Source organism: Xyrauchen texanus, chromosome 43 (genome assembly GCF_025860055.1).
Source record: "Xyrauchen texanus isolate HMW12.3.18 chromosome 43, RBS_HiC_50CHRs, whole genome shotgun sequence".
Classification (NCBI taxonomy): domain Eukaryota; kingdom Metazoa; phylum Chordata; class Actinopteri; order Cypriniformes; family Catostomidae; genus Xyrauchen; species Xyrauchen texanus.
In genome coordinates this window covers 30,783,230-30,809,861 of record NC_068318.1, presented here as the reverse complement: position 1 = coordinate 30,809,861, position 26,632 = coordinate 30,783,230, and the positions used below count along the sequence as shown (strand labels likewise).

The 26,632-nt window shown below is 38.8% G+C and overlaps 2 protein-coding genes across 2 annotated transcripts in view; one reads left to right on the top strand and one right to left on the bottom strand.

Annotated features, from left to right (window-relative positions):
• The first annotated feature begins 1,214 nt into the window (after positions 1 to 1,214).
• Positions 1,215 to 14,160, top strand: LOC127636226 (BRCA1-associated protein-like). Its single transcript, XM_052116664.1, has 12 exons — positions 1,215 to 1,538; positions 3,052 to 3,207; positions 3,358 to 3,544; positions 5,922 to 6,111; positions 6,368 to 6,481; positions 6,864 to 7,012; positions 7,712 to 7,787; positions 7,869 to 8,007; positions 8,099 to 8,208; positions 9,130 to 9,219; positions 11,241 to 11,344; positions 11,729 to 14,160. Exons 1-12 carry the CDS (start codon positions 1,460 to 1,462, stop codon positions 12,096 to 12,098), a joined length of 1,764 nt encoding a protein of 587 aa, XP_051972624.1. The 5' UTR covers positions 1,215 to 1,459; the 3' UTR covers positions 12,099 to 14,160.
• A 3,407-nt stretch (positions 14,161 to 17,567) lies between these two features.
• LOC127635855 (N-alpha-acetyltransferase 25, NatB auxiliary subunit-like) overlaps positions 17,568 to 26,632 on the bottom strand; it is a 31,697-nt gene continuing 22,632 nt past the window's right edge. The window contains exons 15-24 of the mRNA XM_052116100.1: positions 26,134 to 26,233; positions 25,897 to 26,048; positions 25,461 to 25,586; positions 25,128 to 25,371; positions 23,556 to 23,685; positions 23,077 to 23,142; positions 22,698 to 22,795; positions 22,495 to 22,605; positions 22,255 to 22,401; positions 17,568 to 20,295 (exon numbers count right to left, since the gene is read on the bottom strand). Coding sequence (XP_051972060.1) covers positions 20,173 to 20,295; positions 22,255 to 22,401; positions 22,495 to 22,605; positions 22,698 to 22,795; positions 23,077 to 23,142; positions 23,556 to 23,685; positions 25,128 to 25,371; positions 25,461 to 25,586; positions 25,897 to 26,048; positions 26,134 to 26,233 — 1,297 coding nt within the window. The 3' untranslated portion in view covers positions 17,568 to 20,172. The remainder of the gene's footprint in view (positions 20,296 to 22,254; positions 22,402 to 22,494; positions 22,606 to 22,697; positions 22,796 to 23,076; positions 23,143 to 23,555; positions 23,686 to 25,127; positions 25,372 to 25,460; positions 25,587 to 25,896; positions 26,049 to 26,133; positions 26,234 to 26,632) is intronic.

Here is a 26,632-nt window from a genome sequence, read left to right as displayed (position 1 = left end):
TTATACATTCATTTGAAATGCTTTTAAAAATACTTTTAGACTGAGTATCGCATGTCACACCGCAGGACATGTCAACTTTCCAAAAGTATTTAATGTCGACTACTGTTACGTTTGAATATATTCCTATAAGGAATTTCAGCAATTCCAGACAACTCGTTGCATTCAAAATATGTTCTATTAAAAGTCATTTATAAAAACATGTTGAGTATTTCCTGAGTTATTGTTTTTTTAATACCTAAACCGTTCAGCCCAGATGACTATTTTGGGTGTTAATGTGAGCTACTGTATGGAGGTGTCATTGCTGAGAATGTAGGGTGTAGTTTGAGTCTGTAGTTTAGAGTTTCTGCTAAAACGCTGATTATTTTATAAATGGCTTCAGTTCTTACTGACACCCATATCTGAAGCAACCAGATATGGGTGTCAATAAGAATTCCCATAAAATTGTCACACCATTTAAACATCTTTCACACTGATGGTGTCACGCACACAAACACACACAGTTTCTGTAAGAAGCTTTAAAAAAAAAGCCTCATTCTGAGAACTTTAGAACGTAATTCTATTATCTATACTAGTTTTAATTCATAATTATTTCTTATTCTTTTATCTAACGTATTTTATGTGAAAATGTTGTGAATGGTCAATTGCTAGAACATTTATCTGTCAATAATTTAATTGTTGCTGCATCATTTTACAAATAACAGTTTGACTTACAGATGTGCGCATTTCAATTTCAATGACAAATTTCCATTTGAATTTCCATTTGCAATTTAATTGAGTAATCTACATATTTTAAGTTTTATTCTTTGAATTTTGTTAAACATTACACAATTCAATTTGATGGAGTTTCGTCATGAAATTGAAATGCGGAAATCTTAAAAATAGGTTACATTTTTTTTTTTTATAAATAGTCTATGTGATCTTACGTAGACTCTTGATATGTAAATTATGTAATAAACACATTAGTTAGCCAAAGTTGATTTGTTTATTTCTTTCTTCCATTTACAAAGGAAAGTACTGTTGACAGTACCATAGTACAATATCAGATGGTAATATAATGAGTATATATATAATAATAATATCATCATAATAATAATGGAGTTGGCGTATTTGTAGTCTACAATGAGAAATACCATTCATAACTGAAGCGCCAAAAAAAGAAAAAGAAAAAGGAAGGACTTTTATTTTGAAATTACTGTCTATTCGTCTACCGGAAGTAACCCGGGAATTTATTCTTCATTGTCAAACGTCATTGTTGTTTTCATGCGTTTGTGCTCCTGTTAATAAAATATTTTTGTTTATGGTTTATAGTTATGATAAAACATAGCTATTATCGGTCGGATGTGATGTTTTAATACGTGTCACGTTGCATTAATAGTGTTTAATTGAGTTGTTGTTGTTGTCTCTGGTGCAATCGGCAGCCGTTGATCAGTTTTATATCAGTTATTGATCATCGGAACACATGAGTGTGTCTCTGGTTGTGATCAGACTCGAGCTTGCTGATCAATGTGATTTCCCGCAGGGTTTTCAATACTGCGCTGGTGAGTTGCACGATTTTGCTGTTACAGTTACATAACCGAGACCTGCCCTTACTTTGTGGGTTCACCATGGCACAGTCATGGTATCAGATGGTAAAACCCATAGTACTTTGATATTAATGAAATTCATGTGCAATGGTGTCTACATAGTACTCCAGGGTACTTCCTAAAACACCATGGTAGTATCATGGTACAGTTGAAGTCAGAATTTTACATACATTAATTAACTGTGCCTTTAACCAGCTTGGAAGATTCCAGAAAATGATGTCAAGCCTTTAGAGAATTAGCCGATTAGCTTCCGATTGGAGGTGTACCTGTGAATGTATTTTAAGGCCTACCTTCAAACTCATTGCCTCTTTGCTTGACATCATGGGAAAATCAAAATAATTCAGACAAGACCTCAGCAAAGGACCTTGTGAAGATGCTGGAGGAAACAGGTAGACGAGTATCTATATCCACAGCAAAACAAGTCCTATATTGACATAACCTGAAAGGCTGCTCAGCAAGGAAGAAGCCACTGCTCCAAAACCACCATAAACAAAAGCCAGACTACAGTTTGCAAGTGCACATGGGGACAAAGATCTTACTTTTTGGAGAAATGTCCTCAGGTCTGATGAAACAAAAATGTAACTATTTGGCCGTAATGACCATCGTTATGTTTGGAGGAAAAAGGGCGAGGCTTGCAAGATGAAGAACACCATCCCAACCGTGAAGCACGGGGGTGGTGGCAGCATCATTTTGGCTAAGGTGTATGTAAACTTCTGACTTCAACTGTACATGTCCAATAAAACATGGTAGTACCATGGTACATTTGGATACTTTTTGCACATGTACTAGGGTAGAACCATTTTTTTTAACATGTAGCATAGTAATAACATAGTATTCATTGAAGTACTTACAATAGTACAGGAATATAGAAGCCATGGTATTACCATCTCACTGTACTATGGTGCCACCACAGTACTTTGGTTAGAACTTTGAAGCTCCAAAAAGTACATAAAGGTAGCATAAAAGTAATCCATACAACTCCAGTGGTTTAATCCATGTCTTCAGAAGCATAAGAAGCATAATAAGTCTGGTATTCCGAGAAATCGAACTACATTTGGTGCGGTTCATGCTTACAACAAGAAAAAACTATTTGCAAATGGGGAAAGAAAAATAAACCTTTTTTGCCTTTGAATTAAGATTTTATTCTTTCCCCATTGTCAAATCGTTTTTTTCTTGTTATAAGTATAAACGTCACTATATTTAGTTCGATTTCTCCCTGAAAGTGTTTTTTTGCCATACAAATAAATGTATGAATGTTTCGAACCTTTAACTGGAAAACAAGAAAAAGATAATCAGACAATGTTTTTTCTGCAGTGCATTCACAACACTCAGTGAGTTGTGCTTTCAGTTCAGTTCTAGAATCTCTTTGAGGCAGCATGGAGGCCTTTATGTTGCAGCTGTCTGCTGATTTTTGCTGGTGAAATGTGACTCAGCTCAACTCACCGCTGTGTGTGTACCACAATTGCAGAGATGTCAGACGAGGAGATGAGGGAGAAAGCGTTGGCCTCCGCCAGAGTCACTCTGAGCGGTAAAACGGATCTGGAGCGAGCAACTGTTCTCCATCAGCACCTGGGCAGCCGAGTCATGAGCGACATGGTCATCGAGACCTTTGAACCCAATGCAGGTTTGAATCTCAACAGTCCAAGTTGTTTAATGTATATTTTTATTAACTTGCATTTTATGGGCCATGGTGGAAGAATACTTCATTTCCCAGAATACCAATACCCGTGTTGTATTTTAAAAAATTGTAATTCGGTAAATTTGCATAAAACAGAAGGAACCGAGGAAGTTAATGGAGTAGTGAAATCCGCAAATGACAGTAACGGAGATGCCAAAGATCAAACCGATGCGGGGACAACCCCAGACTCACCATCCAAACAGCTACCAGATCAGATCTCCTTCTTTAGTGGGAACCCGTCCGTGGAGATTGTTCACGGCATCATGCACCTTTACAAAACAAAGTTAGTACAGTCCAGGGTGAAGTATGTCTAAAATACCTGCTGTTCTATTTCATAAGCTTGTTTAAAAAGGGAGCACTATTATTTTTATACCGGTGTAATAAACATGACCCTTACAAAACTGTGCAATGGGACAGAGATGTTATGATTGCCATATTCATATGCCATGGTTTTTACCTGGGACTCCAAGTAACATGGCAATACTATGGTACCTCCTTCCATACAGGATACACGTTTCCTTCTTTCCGCACTTCCTTCCTCCATTTCTTCTGTATTTCCTTCTGCAGTTCCTTCCTTCCTCCCTCCTCGCTTTCTTTCTCCCTTTTGCATTCTTCCCTCATTCCTTCTGCATTTTCTTCCTCCCTCCCTCCCTCCCTCCCTTCCTTCCTTCCTCCGTTTCTTCCTTCTGCACTTCCTTTATTCCTCCGCTCCTCCTTTCCACCCTTCCTTCCTTCTGTACTTCCTTCCGGATTTCCTCCTTTCCTTTCGCCCTTTTGCATTTCCTTTGCTTCCTCCTTTCCTTCCGTACTTCCTCCGCTCCATCCTTCTGCACTTCCTTCCTGTCTCCTCTCTTTCTTTTCCACATTCCCTTCCTTCCTCCTCCTGCATTTTCTTGCTCTCTTAAGCAATTCCTTCCTTCCTCTCCTCATTCCTTCCTCCATTTCTTCCTTGCTTCATTCCTCCTCCCCTTTCTAACACATTTCCTTCCTCTCTTTCACATAACATTTCTTCCTTCCTTTCTCGCCACCTTCCTTACACACTTCCTCCGCTCCTTCCTTCTGTATTTCCTACATCCCCCCACATCCTTCCTTCCGCATTTCCTTCCTTCCTTCTGCTCTTCCGTATTTTCTTCCTCCCTTCCCTAATACCTCCCTTCCTTTCTCCCTTTTGCATTTCCTTCCATGTTCTGCACCTTCCTTCCACACTTCCTCCGCACCTTCCTTCTGCACTTCTTTCATTCCTCCCCTGCTTCTTTATGTGTTTTCTTCTTTCCGTCCTTCCTTCTGCACTTCCCTCTTCTGCAACACCTCCCTTCCTTTCACCCTTTTGCATTTCCTTCCTTCTTCTGCAGTTTCTCCCTCCCTTCTGCAATTCCTTCCTTCCTGTCCTCATTTGCCCACACTTTCTTCCTTCTTCTGTTTCTTCCTTCATTCCTCCACATCCTTCCGCATTTCCTTTCTCTCTTTCACACATCTTTTCTTCCTCCCCTCCTTCCTTCCTCACCACCTTCCTTCTGCACTTCCTCTGCTCTTTCCTTATGCAGATCCTACATTCCTTCCTTCCGCATTTCCTTCCTCTCTTTCACACATCCTTTCTTCCTCCACTCCTTCCTTCCCCACATCCTCCATTCCTTCCTTCTGCAGTTCCTACATTCCTCCCATCCTTTCTTCCGCATTTCCGTCCTCTCTTTCACACATCCTTTCTTCCTCCACTCCTTCCTTCCCCACTTCCTCCGTTCCTTCCTTCTGCAGTTCCTACATTCCTCCCATCCTTTCTTCCGCATTTCCTTCCTCTCTTTCACACATCCTTTCTTCCTCACATCCTTCCTTAATTCACCACCTTCCTTCCACACTTCCTCCACTCCTTCCTTCTGCACTTCTTTCATTCCTCCCCTGCTTCTTTATGTGTTTTCTTCTTTCCGTCCTTCCTTCTGCACTTCCCTCTTCTGCAACACCTCCCTTCCTTTCACCCTTTTGCATTTCCTTCCTTCCTCATTTCCTTCCTTCTTCTGCATTTTCTCCCTCCCTTCTGCAATTCCTTCCTTATGTCCTCATTCGCCCACACTTTCTTCCTTCTGTTTCTTCCTTCCTTCCCCACTTCCTCCGTTCCTTCCTTCTGCAGTTCCTACATTCCTCCCATCCTTTCTTCCGCATTTCCTTCTTCTGAATACTTCCGCAGTACCTCCCTTCCTTTCTTTCTTTGCATTTCCTTCCTTTTTCCCACCTTCCTTCTGCACTTCCTCCGGTCATTCCCATTTCACTTCATTCCTCCTCCTGCATATCCTTCCTTCCACATTTCCTTCCGCCCCTCATTCATTTGCACTTTCTTCCTTCCTCCATTTCTTCCCTACTTCAATCCTCCCTCCCTTCCTTCCTCTCTACATAGTACATACTTCTGCAGTTCCTTCCTTATGCAATTCATTCTTTCCTCCATCCCTCAATATAGACCATGTTAATGAATGATCACCATATATATATATATCATTGTATTTTCATGGTACTTAAAGGGTCTTTAAATTTAATTACAGTACCATGTCCAAAAAACAAGGCAATACCATTGTTCTTTTTTTGTGAGTAGACTTTGTGTCTTATTGACAATCTCACTTTAAGACTTGCCCAGCCTTGTTTTTGACCTTATTTTGATGATGTCATGATGACAGTAAGATGACGTCACTAACAGAAGACGTGAGGCGCAGCGCGATGCTTTGTGTTCTCACGGTACCAACCACCATGACAAGCCATGACCTCATGAAGTTTGTGGCTCCCTACAATGATGTCATGGAGCACATGAAGATTATCAGAGACTCCATGCCCAACCAGTACATGGTGCTGATCAAGTTCAGGGGTCAGGTGAGCTAGTTAACCAAGTCAAAGGACAGTCTTGTTGATTTTTTAGGGACCATGCTGCATACTGCAAAAAATGATTGCCTTGATATTGCCTATATATATATATATATACATCCTGAAAACAAGAGACTTTTACTTGAGAAGCAAAACTGCATATTAAGACTAAACAATAAATGAATATAAATATAATATTAAGGTTATTTTTCCTACCCCTTTGGCTAAATGTTTTATCTGTCAGGACTTTTTTTTTTCCATTTAGGCCGATGCTGACAGCTTTTACACAATGTGCAATGGCCGTCAGTTTAACTCGATTGAAGATGCCGTCTGCCAGTTAGTTTATGTGGAGAGGGCAGAAGTCATCAAATCTGAAGAGGTAAGGCTTTCATGCTAATTAGTGGTGTTTGGTAGCTAAAACAAGCATCACTATTACCAATGCTGATACATTAGTATTACTATTAATAAAAAAGTTTTAAACTTCAGCGCTTATCTCGAGAACACGCTACAACTAGAAAAATTCCCATAGACTTGCACTGAAGGAACGTCCCAAGCCACATCTAGAGACTTGGGAGGTAAAAAATGAAATGCCAAAAATTCTCATATGACCATGTATAACCTTGTTTTTGTTGTTGACCAGCTGTTCCATTTAAACGCACACACAAACATCATTACAGGCCTGTGTGTAACAATAAGGCACTGTATTCTGGAACGCTTAAGCTAGTTTTGAATGATCTAAAACCATGTTATTAATATACCAGGGGGCCAGTTTACCAGTTATGGACCTCATTGAGCTGCCCAAGTGCACGGTGTGTTTGGAGCGCATGGACGAATCGGTAAACGGAGTGCTGACTACCCTGTGCAACCACAGCTTTCATAGCCAATGCCTCCAGAGATGGGAAGATGCAACGTAAGTGCTACAGTTGTATAAGTAGAGCTAAAATTAGGACTACTTTAAAGTCATCCTTCAAAACAACATGAAATCAAAATGGACCACCTTCATAAATGTCAAGTAAAATGCATTGAATGTTTAATTATCAACAGCGTTTAAAGGTAACTTGATCATATGTATTATTTCATCCACACCCATATCCTCTCGTCACATTCTTCTCCCGTGACGCATCTGTGCATGACACTGTGTTTACACTCACATGTGTACGCTCTCAACCGATATTTACATTTGTTATTTTTAACCTTTCCTTATTCATTCTTCATGGATGTGTAATAAAGGGCTGCTGGGCCGTTCTCTGTTCTAGCTTTTGCCTCTCAGTGTTTCATGTTTTACTGTTGTGCCATTGTCGTAGCTGACCTTTGACCCACTAGAACTTCAGTGTCACATTTCATACGCACAGTGGAAAAACAAACTGCTGGTGGTTGAAGGATTTGGATGGCTTGTTTTTCAAGTTCATGATACCTGAAATTGTGCCGTTTGTTGAAGAAAGGTGTGTTGTTACTCGTCCAAGTAATCAGACGTACGTTGTTTCTTTAATAACATGCATTGGTGATTTGTTGACAATAAAACCAGAGACATTTTTGAAGAAAGTAAACAGGGTCAGTTTTGATTTCATGTTGTCTTTAGGAGTGCTAACATAATATGTTTTTCGTCTAGGTGTCCGGTCTGTAGATACTGTCAGACGCCGGAACCCGTGGAGGAAAACAAGTGTTTTGAGTGCGGCGTGCAAGAGGTAACGACCCTTACAGACTGCGCTCGGATGTAAATCCTGAGTTAATAGCACTCAATTCTGATATTTGTTTTCTTCATACAGAATCTGTGGATCTGTCTCATCTGCGGTCACATTGGTTGCGGGCGCTACGTAAGCCGGCACGCGTACAAGCACTTTGAAGAAACGCAGCACACCTATGCCATGCAGCTGACCAATCACAGGGTCTGGGACTACGCTGGAGGTGTGCAATATTAAAAAGTCGCCAGAAGTTATCGAGGCATCAAGCGCAAAAATAACATAAAACGTTTTGTTCTGTTTTGATTTTAAATTAGATAACTATGTTCATCGGCTTGTTGCCTGTAAAACTGACGGTAAGATGGTGCAGTACGAGTGTGAGGGCGACACGTGTCAAGATGAGAAGATTGATGCTCTTCAGCTAGAGGTGCGTATTTGTCTGCTCCCAAAAATGAAAATTCTCTCATCATTTATTCACCCTCATGCCATCCCAGATGAGAATGACTTTCTTTCTTCTGCAGAACACTAATGAAGATTTTTGGAGAATATCTCAGCTCTGTAGGTCCATATAACGAAAATGAATTTTGGTTAGAACTTTGAAGCTCCAAAAAGTACATAAAGGCAGCATAAAAGTAATCCATATGACTCCAGTGGTTTAAACCATGTCTTCAGAAGTGATATGATAAATGAAGATTTTGTGGAGAATATCTCAGCTATGTAGGTCCATATAACGAAAATGAATTTAGGTTAGAACTTTGAAGCTCCAAAAAGTAAATAAAGGCAGCATAAAAGTAATCCATATGACTCCAGTGGTTTAAACCATGTCTTCAGAAGTGATATGATAAATGAAGAATTTTTTGGAGAATATCTCAGCTCTGTAGGTCCATATAATGAAAATGAATTTAGGTTAGAACTTTGAAACTCCAAAAAGTACATAAAGGCAGCATAAAAGTAATCCATATGACTCCAGTGGTTTAATCCATGTCTTCAGAAGTGATATGATCAATATTTAAGTCCTTTTTTACTTTAAATCTACACATTCAAAAACTGCCCACTTAAGCATGCTCTTCTCTCCTTAGAGAAGTGCCCATATTTTGTTATTTTGGGATTCGCATTCTTCGTGCATATCGCCACCTACAGGGCAGTGAGGAGAATGTAGAGTAAAAAGGGCCTTAAAGACCTACAGAGCTGAGATATACTTCTAAAAATCTTCATTTGTGTTCTGCAGAACATCTGGGCTGGCATGAGGGCGAGCAAATGATGAGAGAATTCTTATTTTTGGGTGTACTGTCCCTTTAAAAACAGGTCATTGTTATTTCTTCCTTTTGAATGTGTCTCCTCTTCACAGTACTCATATTTATTGACCAGTCAACTGGATTCTCAGCGCATTTACTGGGAGAACAAAATACTTCATTTAGAGAAAGACACAGCAGAAGAGGTGAGAACATTTAAGACACTAAATCTGTATTGGCATTGTATTTACGGAGCTTAGAGGACAGGGAGGGAATTTATTTTCTGAAGTAGTTTTGCGTTCACTTGCAATAGTTTTGCATTCCAATGATATCTGCTGTAAATGTACTACTATATTAAACACATTAATCATTTAAAAAAAAACCACATGGTTAGATTTACTAGTAACACCATGGTTCATTTTGTACCAGTGGTTACATGGTTACTGCAGATTTATTGTAGTGAAATCGTGGTTCATTTTTGAAAGTGCACGTTTTTTTTTTTTTTTGGCGAAAACCATACTTGTACCGCAATTTAGCCAAGGTGTTACTATAGCAAAGCTGTAACGTTTTTGTTTATTTTTTGATTGATGATTGATTTTTATTACCATAGTTTTTGTTTTCCTGTATTTTTACTATGGTTTTTACAACAAATATCATAGTTAACCCTTGAGTGTCTTAGAGGACAAAAATGTCTGCGTCAAAAAACTGCCATAATATTATATATTAATATTATTTTTGACTTTCAATTAGTTAATTTTTTTTAACAAACATCATTCCTGATTATAACTACCAAATATTCATTAATTTGCAGGATTTTAACCCTATAAATGCCAGTTTGTTTATATAACACCACTGTTGTTTTTTATGTAAAAAACACAAAAATGATTTTTTTGGGGGTTATCACAGTCTGGGATATGTTAATGATTAGCAACAACATTGATTTTGATGCGTTATTATTTTTTGTGCAGTGTCAGATAAAAAAAACAAAAAACATATTCAGGGCCTTAGAGGACAAAAAATGTCCACGTCAAAAGAAACTGCCATTAAAAATGTTATATATTAATATTATTTTCCACTTTCACTGACTTAGATTTTTGACCAACATCAGTCCTGACCATAACTACCAAATATTCATTCATTTTCAATTCACACTCTGACATCCATAGACACACACACACAATTTTAGCTGCATCATTTATTCAGTTGGCCTGCAGTGCCCTATAATACAGCAAACAGAAAATAGGGAAAAAGCATGTATTTGCTCCATAGGCTAAACATGAGAAAAATGGCGCCATCTGGTGGAAAATATTAAAAATGTGCATTTTGAAGCCAGGGCTCTGGAATGAATGCATAATATCATTAAATCATGAATTCATGCTTTAATAGCATTGGGATCAAATATTACAGTTTTATTGAGTTTCAATAGGGACATGTTTGTCCTGAAGGTCCTGAGTGTAACTATTTTGTTCTACACAGTGTGTTATAGATGTATTATAGGAACTGAGGTTGAAATTCCTAAACTCCCCCAAAATACACACCTTTGGCAAAAATGTTGGCATTAACACAGTCAAAATGATCGAAAAAAGCAAAAGACAAAAATGTCCCGAATATCGCACAAGGGTTAAACTATAGTTACTGTAGTAAATCCATAGATCATTTTCATAAGGTATAGGTAAAAGTATTGCGAGGGAATGCAAAAATAAGTCCCACCCTGTCCTCTAAGGGGCTCTGTATGAATTAAAGGAATATTCCGGGTTTAATACAAGTTAAGCTCAATCAACAGCATTTGTGGCATAATGTTGATTACCACAAAAATATTTTCGTCACGTCCTTTTCTCTAAAAAAAGCTATTTTTGGAGGGTTTAAAGGTAGAAATGTGAAGCTTCTAATTTAATAAAAGCACTTGAATTAATTCTTCTGGTAAAACTCATGTATTATTTGAGCTGTAATGTTGTTTAAATCATCACCTTCACAGTCATCTATACTTTTGCAGCAGTGAGTATTTTAACATTCAAAAATTGGCCCCATTGACTTCCATTGTAAGTGACTCACTGTAACCTCGATTTTTACTTCTTTTTTTAAGTCAAAATGTATTTTTGAGATAATCACTATTATGCCACAAATGCTGTTGACTTGTTCACTTGTAGTGAACCCAGAATATTCCATTGAGTCATCAATAATCTACTGGGAAACTATGTTTACAGTTCCTTATTTATTTGTGTTTTAGATCAACAATATGAAGGCCAAATTCAAGGAGACGATTGAAAAGTGTGACAGTTTGGAACGGAAACTAAACGAGCTCGCCAAAGAAAAGCAATCCATCGAAAAGAAGTAAAGTTGACTTTATTCTCTCTGTCTTTGGACTGAACTTCACTTCGTATATAAAAGTAGATTCGCCTTTCCTTCAGCTAATATCAGAGCATGCAAGGCAGCCAAAGAACGTTATTAAAGCTATAGACAAAGTGAAAGAGATGGTAAAATGCAATATAGGTGGATATATAGATGAATGTATGATAGAAAAATGGCTATTAATGTATCACTTAAATGTTGCTCCGCCTCTGAAACGACCTTCCGATTTGGCTGACATCACCAAGGCCTCTTACAGTCAATTCCCAATCAATAAAATCAAGTCCCGCCCTACATTTACACTACTTGCACTGTTGACATTTACACTAAATGTCTGTTGACATTTTCTGCTGTTTAATTGTTTACCAGATGCTCACAGCTAAACAACAAAGTGGTGAAGCTCAGTCAAGAGTTGAGGGAGGAGCAAGAGATGAACCGATGCCTGCGAGCCAATCAGACGCAGTTTCAGACTCAGCTGCTGGAGGAAGAGAGGCGGGCCCATGAGGCCACAGTCAGTAAAGAAGGACAGATTGCCGAGCTGCAGGAGCAGCTACGAGACGTCATGTTCTACCTGGAGACGCAGCAGCAGATCGATCGGATGCCTGCAGATACCCGGCAGGAAATCCAGGAGGGCCAAATCAACATCGCCGCGGCCCCTGCCGCGCCACAGCCCGGGCCCTCGGCACACGGCACCGGGAGACTGGGCGGCAGGAGAGGACGATTCAAGCGAGGAAAATAGTGAATGCGAAGAGGATGGTGGAATTTATTAATTGCACTTTTTTGCTGCTCATCTTCACAAAGCTCAGAAAAGGTTCTGTTTAGTATATTTAGTTTATCCGACAGGAAATGCTGCCCAGGCTTCATTGGAAATGAGGATGAGTATTCACGGTCCCTCATTAAGGCTCTAATATATTGTAAATTGTTCACTAATATCTCACGTGAGGGCACCAATACTGCTTTACCTGTGGTGCATGAAAACAAAGTGCTGTTATTGTCGCAGAATTTGATTTTCACATTTAGTGTCCTCAAGAGTGGAATAACTAAAGCTGAGTTCCCTGGAATTATGGATAAACCTTGTTGACAATTCTGGAAGTTCATGTATGGTTGATTTACTTTGTTAGTAGCAATTTTCTTGTATTTTCAGGAATAGTTCTGTCCTGCAGCTGTAATGGATAAATCTTACAAAAACATGTTCAGCGTGCATTTCACCCCATAAAATGGTGAATTATTTTTTGCATAAAGAAAATGAAGCCTATTTTTTATTTTTTTTTAATTGTTCCCAAATTATCCTTACATTCATCCAAACAGACACGTTACATTTTAGTTTTTTTGCAATTCATATTATTAATGATAATACTCAGTATATTCAATACAAGTTAAGATTAATCTATAGCATTTGTGGCATGATGTTGATTACCACCAAAAAATGTATTTCGACTCGTCCCTCTGTTCCTTTAAAAAAGGCTAAAAGTTTCAGTGAGACATTTACAATGGAAGTCAATGGAGACAATCTTTGGAGTGTTTAAAGGCAGAAATGTGGAGCTTATCATTTTATAAAAGCACTTACATTAATTCTTCTGTTAAAACTTGTGTATTATTTAAGTTGTAAAGTTGTTTAAATCGTTGTTTTAACGGTCGTTTTAGGGTTATGGCATTACATCGTCATGGCAACGAAGTTGTAAAATTATTTATGACTACCCAGAAAAGGTTAGCAAGTGTTTTTATCACACTAAAATCATGTGAACATATTGTTAACGTCTTGTAGCTATACTTTTTAAACCGTATTTGACTTTATAACAGAGTATTTTAACGTTTACAGATTGGCCCCATTGACTTCCATTGTAAGCAGGGGTGGATTATGACTAGCAAGGGTCCCTGGGCCAATTTTATTTGATTTTAAATGTATTTTTATTGATGTAAGTCTCTTTTAATACCTGTTCTGTTATGCACAGTCAGATTAATTCAAACATAGAGCATGGATGTGATAGAGAAACCGCAAACATCCGCCGAACAGCCACTGTTCTTAAAGGGACAGTACCATTTTAACTTTTGTTATAATGTAAACGCTACTACAAATTATGCATGCAAAATGCATATATCTACATGGGCCATAATACATTTGGAAACATCTTAACCACTTAAAAGGAATAGTTCACCCAAAAATGAAAATTCTCTCATTTACTCACCCTCATGCCGTCTGAGATGTGTCTGACTTGCGTTCTTCAGCACAACACAAACGAAGATTTTTAGAAGAATATCTCAGCTGTGTAGGTCCATGCAATGTAGGCGAATGGTGACCAGAGCTTTGAAGCTCCAAAAATCACATAAAGGACACATAAAATGTATCCATAAGAATCCAGTGGTTAAATTAATATCTTCAGAAGCCATCTAAGAAGTGATATAATAGGTGTGGGTGAGAAACGGCTATCTCTTCTAAGGGCCGTTACATAGTCAACGTGAGCAAGTAACGCGAGTGACGCGAGCGACGCACTCCCTTTCATAGTCTAAACAGTGGACGCAAGCAGACGCACGCGTCACGGGCGATGCGTGAAATGCAATACACCGCTCCCGCAACAGGGGGTAGTAGAGTCTGGTGATATTAGTAGAGTCGGGTCACGTAATATTCACTTTTTGTGCGCCCTAGTAAACTTGTCACGGGCACTTTTCCAGTACATTTTCACCTTATCTACGGACTTTCCCATCGCGGTTGCAACCTCCCTCCAGGCATTTTCCAACGCTATTTTATTGGAGTGTAATTGCGACGAACTGTCATATAAATGCGGATGTATGCGTATAAGCTCGCATAATTTTTCCTCTTCGCCCGCCATTGTATTCAAATCTTCTTCTGTAAACATAATATACTTGAATTAATTTACAATACTTGCAATGTCGCCCCCACCGACAACGCATAGTATTGCGTGCATCGGTGCGTCGCGTATCAAAAACTAGGACGACACATTTGGCTACGCATCGACGCATAATGGCGGCCGAAGCGTAGCGACGCGTAGCCTTTCAGACGCGTACGCGTACCGATGCGTTGACTATGTAACTCATCTGAATGATGGGGTGCATGCTTTTCAGAAGTGATCATTCTGTTGGCTCCCCCCTACTTTTAAAGTGACTGCTACGCCCCTGGTACAGATGTATTCATATTTTTCTATTCTTCAAAGACTTTACCCTCCATTGTGAGAGCTTTGAATGGCTGAAAGGTGTGGGGCTCAAAAACAGTGCTCATTTGGTCATTTTGGAGGGAAATTGTGTTTGGAACGACCCTACAGCTTGGCTACCATGATTATTCTTCCATCAAAAAGCCCTGCTAAGGCATCATTTAAGCATTTTCAAAGTGTCCAAAAATTCCATAGACTGCATTACACTGACAGAATGTTTAAATGATCTATGAATCTATTTTAGAATGTTCGTGATTTCAAACTTCAGCTGTCAAAACAACAGAACACAATTGCGTCACAGAGAAGCGCTTAGAATGGGCTCGTCCTCGCTATGTGAACAGTCACTGATAAAGAAACATTTCATTGACGTGTGCATACAAAGATGTCATTTGGTAATAAGATTACATTACATGTGGCTTTGTAGGCATTTTTACTCGGAACACTCCCAGTTATTTTTAGAACACAATGCACTCACTATTTATTTATTTTTATTATCTTTTTAGTTTCCACACCCCTCAGTTACGAAAGCGTGGGATAGTTGTACTATTATTGTCTGACATAAAAATATGAATACATCTGTACAGGGGCGTAGCAGTCACTTTAAAAGTGGGGGGGACACAGCTGTCAGTAGGTGGCTCGCACTGACCCAACACTTACAGTGCAGTATTAATATTTTCCAGTATATAATAATATACAGGTATGATATAAGTATTATATATACGTATTATTTACATTTAAAATGTGTATTCGCACAGAAATGTGTGAGAGAAGAGCCAACGGAATTTAATGGAAAGTATGCAACTAGTCAAATCCCCCTCGAGCTACTTTATGTTCTGTCAAGAAAATTCAATTTCTGTGAAGGGAATTATTCAAATGTAATATCTGAGAATAATGAATCTCACTGGTCACAGTCACTAGGCTAACACGAAATCATCTTCCAAAGAACTCAATTTTTATTTCCAGATTTCAGAAGCCCGTCATTAACCAATTTATACACGTATTTGCCTATTCACATATGAACTGTTTTCATAAATGTAATAAAATGCCATTTATCGCTCAGTTTAACCAAAGTCTCTCTAGCGAGTCTGTCCACTGTCCGTCCCCTTTGGAACGCTCTCGGGAAGCTATTTCCAGTCATGCCAGTGCAGCTCCTGTCTACTTGAATGGGGGAACACCGAAATGATAAAAATGGTTGGTCAAGATTACGATCAAAGTACATATTTCAAATTAGCAATAAAATCGGATAATATTGGAATCATGAATTGTGCTTCTTTACCTCATATTACGCTAAAACTCGCACATTTCCAGGTTTGTATAGCTAATGCGCATGCGCGCTGTAGAGTTGATTGACAGGGATTTCTGTATCTAAAAGATGATTGGCTCTTTTAACTGTAAGGCGGGACTTTGATCGTTTGGCGGGAGCATCTTGGCGGAGCGTTCCAATTTCTACCAAGTGGTCCATGTTAAAAATTCTCTGAAAAACCTAAATATCTTGTTGATTCTTACGGGGCCCGGGAAGTCACCTGTTGGGGAAAAAAAAACAATCCGTGGCGACGGTTTTGCAATCCATCCGCTCAGTTTATAAACTGTACTCACGAATTCTCAAACTGTTCCCTCGGTTTAACAAATCGTGCTCACGGATTAATAAACCGTACCCACGAGTTCCTAATCCGCGCTCTCAGATTTGTAAACCGTGCATTCAGTTTTTGCAATCTGTACCCACAAATTCATAAACCGTGCCCACGCTTTCGCAATCCGTTCCCACGGGTTTGTAAACTGTACTCTCGGATTTGTGGCTCCTCCCCAGTCTGTGCCGGCAGATTCAACCAGGCCATCTGTTACGGTGCGGGATATATAGTACGGTGTTTATAAACTATATTTTCTAAAAAGATTTCTCAAATCTCAATTAGCGCGTATGGGGTGGAATATACGATTTAATATGAATGACGTGTATCAAAATCTTTTGTTTATTTGTGATAATCTTAGCACTTTATTATTATTGTCTAACCTGTATTATGACTGATATGACGAATTGCTTTGTTCCTTTTTTTGTAAGTTTTGGACAAAAGCGTCTTCTAAATAGCCTATGTAGCCTAAAATTTAATAATGATTATTATTATTAGAGTTTATAACTATAAATGAGCTCACTTAGTAATACAGTAATATGTTTGTCATAAAATAATTTATCAATGCTTTATTTTTATAGGCTATAACCTAACCTTTACGGGTTTGGATAAAATAGGCCTACATTTATTTTTGCTTAAAAATAAAGCATTCATAAATTATTTTATGATAAACATATTACTGTGTTAAGTGAACTCATTTATAGTTATAAACTAATAATAATAATAATAATTATTATTATTAGCCTACATTTTAGGCTACATATTTAGAAGACGCTTTTGTCCAAAACGTACAAAAAGGAACAAAGCAATTCGTCAAATATCAGTCATAATACAGATGAGACAATAATAATAAAGTGCTAAGATTATCACAAATAAACAAAAGATTTTATGCACGTCATTCATATTAAATCGTATATTCCACCCCATACCCGCTACAATTGAGAATCACTTGAAGCATGCAGACGCAGTTAAGACAATTTTATGTAGGCCTATTACACTTAATACACATATAAAACAATATACAATAAGATTCGTTAACAACGAACGTTAAAAGCTTGTTCTTCGAAAATGAGGGCGAGCCACAAATCCGAGAGTACAGTTTACAAACCCGTGGGAACGGATTGCGAAAGCGTGGGCACGGTTTATGAATTTGTGGGTACAGATTGCAAAAACTGAATGCACGGTTTACAAATCTGAGAGCGCGGATTAGGAACTCGTGGGTACGGTTTATTAATCCGTGAGCACGATTTGTTAAACCGAGGGAACAGTTTGAGAATTCGTGAGTACAGTTTATAAACTGAGCGGACGGATTGCAAAACCGTCGCCACGGATTGTTTTTTTTTTCCCAACAGGTGACTTCCCGGGCTCCGTAGATTCTAAAACAAGATAAATCAAAATAATGTTGTTTTAAAGATATTGTGTTTTTTTTTTTTTTACAGGAAAACAATAACATTTTCTTGATAATAAATATGATCGTGTCTGGTAACATGTGCATGTAAAATACACAAGGTTTATTTCTATTTCTTGTGCCCCAAACTTACTTCAACTCACTTCTCTGTCTGCTCGTATGAATGTAACACATCATAAGAAAGTGTTTCACCGCTGTTCAAATGCACTTTGGATCACATTATTTATATTTATAAATGTTTCCCGTCTGAAAGGAATTAAATATTAAATGAAACAAATGACAATAAAATGCAAAGTAATCTCCTGAGTAATGAAAATACTTTTTGAATGTAACTGTATTGTAAATACCAATGATTTAAATTGTAACTGTAGTGGAATAGTTACTTGTACTTTAAATATGTATTCCCGTTACATGTAATCCGTTTCTCCCCAACACTGCCTGTCAACAACATTTTAATTTAGAAGGGTCCAAATTGTGTCCCTCTGTCTTTGTGGTGAGGCATGTAAATGTACAATAAAAGGAATATTCTGCGGAATAATGATTAAGCTACCACAAAGTTCGACTCATCCCTCTTTTTCTTAAATAATAATACAATAATTTAATTCAAAACCTTTTAACGAAAATAAAATACAAATCAATAAATATGTTTTATAAAAGTTAACATAAAACACCTATTTTACTTGGTGATGTCAGCCAAAAAGGAATGTTGATACATTATGCTGAAAGATTATGACATTTTAGAATAACATACACTACTTGAATCATTCACATTAAGACTAGGAACAATTATTAAAAACTCATGTTCAATTATAATGCTAATTAATACCATATAAACCAACCAGACTCGTTTCTTATGCCAAACTATCTGAACACAAAATTACAATAAACAAGAAAGCAGATGTGGACATGTGGAACATTTACATTTTATTAAAAAAAAAAAAAAAAAAAATCCTTTTCACATTCCAGTGTCTCAGAAATAAAATCAGTCTGCGCATTTCCAACCACCTCTTGACAAAATGATCTCCTCAGTCCAGAAATGCTGTCATCATCATAATTTGTGGCCGTGAGGATGTAGTATGATCCCTTCAGTCCTGGAATATTGGACATTCCAGAGGCCGGAGCATCAGAAGTACCTCTCATTGCACAACTGGTCCTGTATCCCCTTTAATAAAAGAAGCTTGACAAAAGAGAAAAGCACCCCCCCCCCTCCCCGAGCAGTTATAAAGCAGTGAAAGCTCATACAATCGCAGCACACCTTAAAACACGCGTTATCGCTATAAACATGATTTGTTATGGCGTTCAAAAACGTTGTAAACAGTTGCACTTTCCGTTAGACATCAACAAATCAGTCTTATAAAAACCTATCTTAGCCTATCTCTACCATGCTTATGTGGTGCTAATGCAAGGCTAATTTTCAATGTTTTTGGTATCAATAATAAAACCTCACAATTTAAGGGACATCAGTGCAAGTTTCATGAGTTCAAACGTAAACAATTCACCCAACCAATGACAAAACAATGAATTTGTATATTTAGACATACAATTAATTTCAAACATGATTGAATAAATGTCTTTGATGGGACATGCCATTCTTGAACCTCAACACAAATCAATTTTAACAAACATACATAGACGTGACTGTAATCCTCGCCAAGTTACATAGACAACAGCATCATTCATGTAGCAGTCAACGCTATGTTATGTTGACGTATTTGTTGACATGTGGTGACGATTCCATTGGTTTCAAAACAAACCGTAGGGAAAGCTACATTTCCAATGCTTGTGGCTCAAGTAATGTCATTTGTAATATACAAATAAATATTGTAATATAAGCACCCAACATTAGTTGATTTGGGAGCGAATGCACTGACAAAAGCATCCGAAACAATCGTTTACAGGATCGTTACGCCACCCTGCCATGATCACCGCCATGCGTTTAACCAAAAATGTACGCAACACATCTGATCTCCTTCCGACATGTAGCTCTTGGCTGGTTGTGCGAAAATGTCACGCTAGTGCATCGAGAATATCTACGTAAACACATTTCAGAATATGCCAGTGTGGAAGTCGGATCGAAGTCTCGATGTTGGCTACATGCGGTACGCAGTGGAACCAATAAGGGAAACACTTTGAAGTGTCGGGGGCTTTCGCGTGGTCTTCGGCTGGGCATTAATGGTGAGACAATAACGCAAGACATCGACTTGAACAAAGCAGGTCACTTTAATTAGTTTAAGAGTTCTTGTTCTTTATCTTCACACTATGTACAATAATGTATAGCAGTACTTCTAAAATTGCTTATGTGTTTGCCTATGTAGTTTAGCTAGGGATATGACGTTTATTTTTCCACTTAAAAGTGCTGCTTGGAGCACCGTGCACGTTTGTGCTGAAGCCATTGGTGCATTTTACAGTGTGCCAGTGTCTCTCGTGAGTAATGAGACAAGATGGTAAGACAGAGGATATTGGAGAGACGCCCAGCCCGGTAGGCTCGACTAGTTGAGTTCACAGACTTTTCGTTCAGACAGAGGGACCTATGGGCGTGTTAGAGATGGAGGAAGCCACCACATGGAGTCGTGCAGGTCAGGGACTGGATTGGTTGGTGGATAAATGGAGCTCTCAGATTTTGAGGGATTTCAAAACGTCCACTCGCTTCTTCAACAGTTCCCCAATCTCCAGCAGCGAACGCAGGTAGCTGCTCTGCACCTTATCCATTGCACTTTTCGTGAATGTCCCCTCCTCCTGAATAAAGTGAATTAGCGAATTAGCATAACAATGGAAAATAGAAAATGTTTAATTAAATGGAACTATTTTCAATAGTTCATTTTTATATACAGAAAGCACAATTGTTTACAGGTTCGTTTCACCACTCCACGTCTTAATAAAAAATTATGCAACACATACGACCTCCTTCGAAGAAAGCTTTGCTCTTGGCTGGTTATGCAAAAATGTCACACCAGTGCATCGTGAACTGCTACGTAAATACATTGCAGAATGTGTCAGTGTTGGAGTTGGATCGAAGTCTCGAAGTTGAACTATTTTGTGTAGGTATTGAACAAATAACTTAAAGTGTCTGGAAAAGTTTTTACGGGATCGTTACACCACCTCGCCCAGATCACAATGATGCATTTTAACAAACATTTACGCAATGATCTCCTTCAGAGAAAGCTTTGTGCTAGGCAAATCATGCGAGAATGTCATGCTAGTGCATTGCGAACAGCTAAGTAAACACGTGGCAGAATGTATCAGTGTGAAAGTTGGATTAAAGTATCGAATTTGTGTGCAGTGATGAGGGAGTGTTTTGCATGTCGTGGGCCAGAGTCCAAAAAGAGGTTGAAAACATGATATGGAAAAAGGCTACATTCCAAAAGCTAATGAGCTACCTGGTTCACTAATTAGCATTAAAAAACACAACATGCACATTTTGGGTACAATAGAACATTTTAATTAGTTTGAACAATTTTTAATAGATACTTTTCAGTATTGAACAAATATGAACAAAGAGCCCGTAACAGTTTACAGGATCATTACCGCACCAAACGCTGATTAGCATGAAACGATTTCGCAAAAATTAGCATACACATCAGTATCAAACACACTCAATGCAAGTATGTGAACGGAGATGCTTATAGTTACGCAAGCTTGATTTTATGCAGTTGCATTCCAAAATGTCTCAGACTGCAAATCATAACATAACGCAAATGTGTATTCGCAGTTGCTTTCTTATCATTGCCACAAGGGGTGCTGTCGTTTTCTCTTTTAAGATAACTACTCATAAGCCATGGCGAAGCAACAGTTTGAAGAGAATATTGCACAGCAAGTTAAACTGGCAACCTGAATAATAACACATCCAGTTAAAAGGCTAAATCTTTTGAAGGTAACTATTGCCCCCTTTAGAAATAAGGTCCGCTACTGCGACGGTAACGCAAGAATGCACATTATGTATGTCCTACGGCTGTGCATTAGCCAAGCACTCACATCTCTGTACTCGCACTTGTGTTAAGTATGTTTTTGGCCTCAAAATGCACCCCACGCATAAAGCTCACTAGGTTTTGGAATGGAGTTAAATTTACAAATGAATACCTGTCCAAGTGAGTGCTTCTTGGCCCAATATATTTTTTATCCCAATTTGAAATGCCCAATTCCCACTACTTAGTAGCTCCTCGTGGTGGCGCGCTAAATCACCTCAAACCGGGTGGTGGAGGACAAGTCTCAGTTGCCTCCGCTTCTGAGACCATCAATCCGCGCATCTTATCACGTGGCTTGCTGTGCATGCTTGGGACACCTGGCTGGCGTCACTCAGCACGTCCTGGATTCAAACTCACGACCCCAGGCGTGGTAGTCAGCGTCAATACTCGCGCATGCGATACCCAGGCCCCTCTCATAATATCTTTTAAGTAAATATTACCTTATTGTTTCTGAGTATCCAGAGACCCCAGTTATTGTTGTTGCTATGTACTCTCAAAGACATCTCCGACCCCCACCACACACACACACACACACACACACACACACACACACACACACACACACACACACACACACACACACACACACACACACACTTTGGATGTGCACAAATCACAAAACTGGCCAATTTTGGTTTCAAAACTGCAAATTTCACCAAAAGGTGAGGAGTTTGCGTCCCTGGTTGATAGTCAAAAGTCTGGATTTGCTAAACTAAACAGGATTGTCACTCACCTCAGTCTGGGTTTGTCCATCCAGAGTAAGGGATCCCAGTTTCAGTGCAGTCAGACTGGTTTCCTGTCTCTTAATGAGTTCCAGGGACTGGCTGAGGAGACTCTGCAAGCTGCCATTGAACTCCTGGAAGCCTGTCAGCACCACCGGCTGTGTGGGGGAGATATCAAATCACCACATAAACAAGAGCTTAATAAATATTGACTTGGGAAAGAGTTTCAATAATCAGAGTCAAATCATTACCGTAACAATGCTGGCATCTTTTTTCTTTTTCTTCTTCTTTTGTAAGCTGGACTTTAGGGGTCGAAGAACACTACCACAGTAATTACACACCCACAGGACGATACTAACGGTCTGTAAAACAAAACAAACATTTGAAATAATGTATAATTTTTAGTTTCACAAAAGTGGCGTTCGCTTAACTTTAGTGATGGTGAGATACTCACTTCAACAAAGTAGACTAGGTTTTCTAATAGGGAGGGCTGCGTCTTGCTTTGACCATGTTTAACTTCAAACAGGTCACCTTTACACTTTTCCAACATGTCTGGAGAAGCACACAAAACACATTAAAAGACAACATCAAACATCACTCGCAATACTTTAAACTTACAACTTACAGGTGGCGTTACTACATTTTAACAGACTGTTTTTTTAGAATAACATTGTTAAATCGTGCATAATATAACTGGAGACTTTTATCAAGAAAGTTAATAGGATTCATTCACAAAAGCAGCATGGATATATCCAAAACCATTTTCAGTCATGCAAAATGGATTTAGGGTTCATTTGACATGTGCAGCAGTGTAGAATCAGTCTATGAGGTACCTTGAAGTTGTACTATTACAGACTTGAAACGATTTGATATTTGTGTCTGAAGCTCTGTTGACTCATCTGAAAGTATAAGAAACAATTTAGGACAATTGAGAAATCTTTTATGGCATTTCATTATTAAAAATAATTTGTCTCACCACAGGACCACTGCAAAAAGGAGTTTCAAAATTGTGGAAAATATAAAAGCAATGGTTACCAGTAACAGCAAATACACTTCCTTTTTAGTCACACAATAAAATTAATTCTAAACTCTTGATGTTGACAAAAATAGTTATATTTTACTTATTAATTTTATTTGTCTATACTTGTGACTTTGACGAAGATGAGATCACACTGTATGACCATTGTGGCTAATACCGAAGGGTTCAGATAATTTTTCTTGCCAATGTAATCTGAGCAGACAGATTCACACTGTATGAAAAAGGTTTGCTACGGTGTTAAACTAGCAAACAACAAGTTCTGATGTAACGAACCCAAACCGGCGGTCTCGAGCTTCTGGAGGTGGAGAGGAAGTTGTAGAGAGGAGAGCTGACACTGACAGCAACTGCTAGACATGGCCTGAGTCAACCGAGATGGGACAGGACCCAGAAACGGGTACTGATGCTGTGAACAACAACATACAACACAGTAGCAGTCACAAGTAGAGGTCGACCGACAGCTTGTAGCCTCTATGTCTTTCCTTACTAAGACGGGCACAGATAGAGGCTACAAGAGTCCAAAATGTATACAATCCTAGAGGCAGTTTATTGTTTAACCAAAAAGCCCAATTATAACCAGAAATATAAAATTCTGAAATTAAGATTTGGTGCATGACGTGGGACTTTTACCTGTAAACAACCCTGAAACACATTGGGGACTCTTATTTTGAAATCACAGAGCCTTAAAATGAGGTAGTTAAATATTCAGCAAATTAAGCTTTTTATAGCCTATATATATATATTCACCAGATGAATGGTTATGCACTCTATTTATTTGTATATTTCACCAGATGAGATTTAATAGGGAATAAGGTTTATTATTATTCACAAGTCAAAGTTGGAGATATGCTATATGTGTTGACGGGGCATGTTTCCATAATGTCCAATTCCCAATGCGCTCTAAGTCCTCGTGGTGGTGTAGTGACTCGCCTCAATCCAGGTGGCGTAGGACGAATCTCAGTTGCCTCCGCGTCTGAGACAGTCAATCCGCGCATCTTCTCAGGTGGCTTGTTGAGAGCGTTACCGCGGAGACATAGCTCGTGTGGAGGCTTCACGCTATTCTCCGCGGCATCCACTCACAACTCACCACACGCCCCACCAGAGCGAGAACCACATTATAGTGACCACGAGGAGGTTACCCAACGTGACTCTACCCATCCTAGCAACCAGGCCAATTTGGTTGCTTAGGAAGCCTGACCGGAGTCACTCAGCACACCCTGGATTCGAACTTGAGACTCCAGGTGTGATAGTTAGCGTCAATACTTACTGAGCTACCCAGGCCCCTATTTTATCAGTTTTCTATTGGGATCTTGGTTGGACAATAAACAGCATCTGGGATGTTATTAATAATGGGTCTGTGCCCGTCATACTAAGGAAAGACTAAGAATGTTTTTATAATTCTATAAATACATTTTTAAAACTTATCAGACAACTAATCGGTTATCGGCTGGGAATAAGCAACTATTGGCACCAATGAATTGGTAAAACCGATATATCGGTCTACCTCTAGTCACAAGTGTCTAAAGACAAACGTTTCTAGACCCGACAACTTTCGAGTGTAACTTTTCTTTCTCAATGAAAGCATTGTGCGACGTGACAAAATCCCGGCCAATCAGAACACATTTGATGTTCGAATGTCAATATAAATCAATCAATGTTGAATCAACAATATGTCACTGTTGGCGGAGCTGCCCAGTGCTATGTCTCAATTCGTGCTGCTTTTCGCAGTTACCATATGGATTAGGACAAAAACTGAAATTACCACTGAAGATTTATGATTTATCACGTCAGGCCTGGTTTGGACACGTTACCTGTATTTGCTAAACTCCAGCCTCTATCAGTTCTGACCTGTTTGTGTTTTTCTGTAAACTGTGCGGCCTGGTTTAGTGTGTTCTCTAGTTGGGACAGCAGCGACTGTAGATATGACGGTTTTGCTGAAACTCCATTCTCAGTTCTCTTTTCTGAGTTACGAGCAGAGGCCGGGCGACTCAATGCTGAGATGCAGCCAATCAGACATAGAGTGAGCGATCGCAACTTCAGCCACAGGGTCTCGTCCTCAACAGAACACTGCCTGTGTTGCTCATTCAACTGCCTACAAACACACACACAACAAATTTTAAACAACATATAAACAGATGAATTATAAAACTTGAGGAGTTTAGAAAGGTGGTCTTGCAGTACAGGTCTTTAGGGTTCCAGCTGACGAGTACAGTCAGGTCTCGGTTGTCCCGTAAGTTGTCCCACGGGATGTCGTCCTCTTCCGGACACAGAGACATTGATTTAACACTCTCCTCTAAAGTGAATGATCTATGGAGAAATGACAAAGATAACACCAAACAGTCTCAAAAAGGACCCTCAAAATAATTGGACCACCACTCAAGTTGTACATGCACACCGGTAACTGGTAAAGTTTTGCATCCATCTGCTCTGTTTAATTGTTTTACTATGTAAATGTGCACCAAATGGACATCTTTGACTTTTGCCCCAGTTTAGAAGCTGTGTCAAGTTTAAAAGAGCCTGCGTTCTCTTATATTCATGGTGCTGTGTCTAGCTTTTCTCAGTGCAAGGCTGCGTTCGGTCTGAGCGGTCAGTAAGATGTAGTGTCAGAGGAACTAACATGTCTGCTTCCAGGAAGAGGTCGATCAGCATCCTCTCTGTGCGCACCTGGGCGAAGTGCAGCGAGTGATTGAGTCGGTCCCTGAAGCCGATGAACTCAGGGATTTTCTCAAAAGCACCGTACTTATAAGCTTGAATAACGTATTCTGAGGTCTGTGGGGGCAAAAGCAGAGTTCAGACATGGAATGTGGACTTCTGCACAGAAAATAAAGTCTAATTAAACAGAATAACACCGTACATCTTTCTGGTTGGAGTGAAAAAACCTGAGGGAGAAGTTACAAGACTGGGAAGCAGCAGCAAACTGGCCCAAAGACTCTGCATAGCGGGTCAATAAATACCTGCAGAGACAGAACCACAACAAAAGTTATATTTCACAGATTTTTCTCTTATGGAAAGAAATTGGTACTTTTATTCACCAAAGTGGCATTCAACTGATCACAATGTATAGTCAGGACATTAATAACGTCAATGTGATGGCCAGGAATTAAGCCACACAATTCTTATAGATTCATATTTGCAGTTTATTAATAAATAAAAAGGACATTACTATATTGGTTTGGTTAAGATCTTTTATTTTTCATTATACCAAGTCCGTGCATGGGCTTAGTTATTTGGCTTAAGGTTAGAACATTAAACCAGTTAAAATTCCTCTTTGGCTAAAATATGATTTGTAAAAACATGGTTCAAATTGTTAATTCATTTTATAATTAAGATGATTTGAAATATCTGGTACCTGG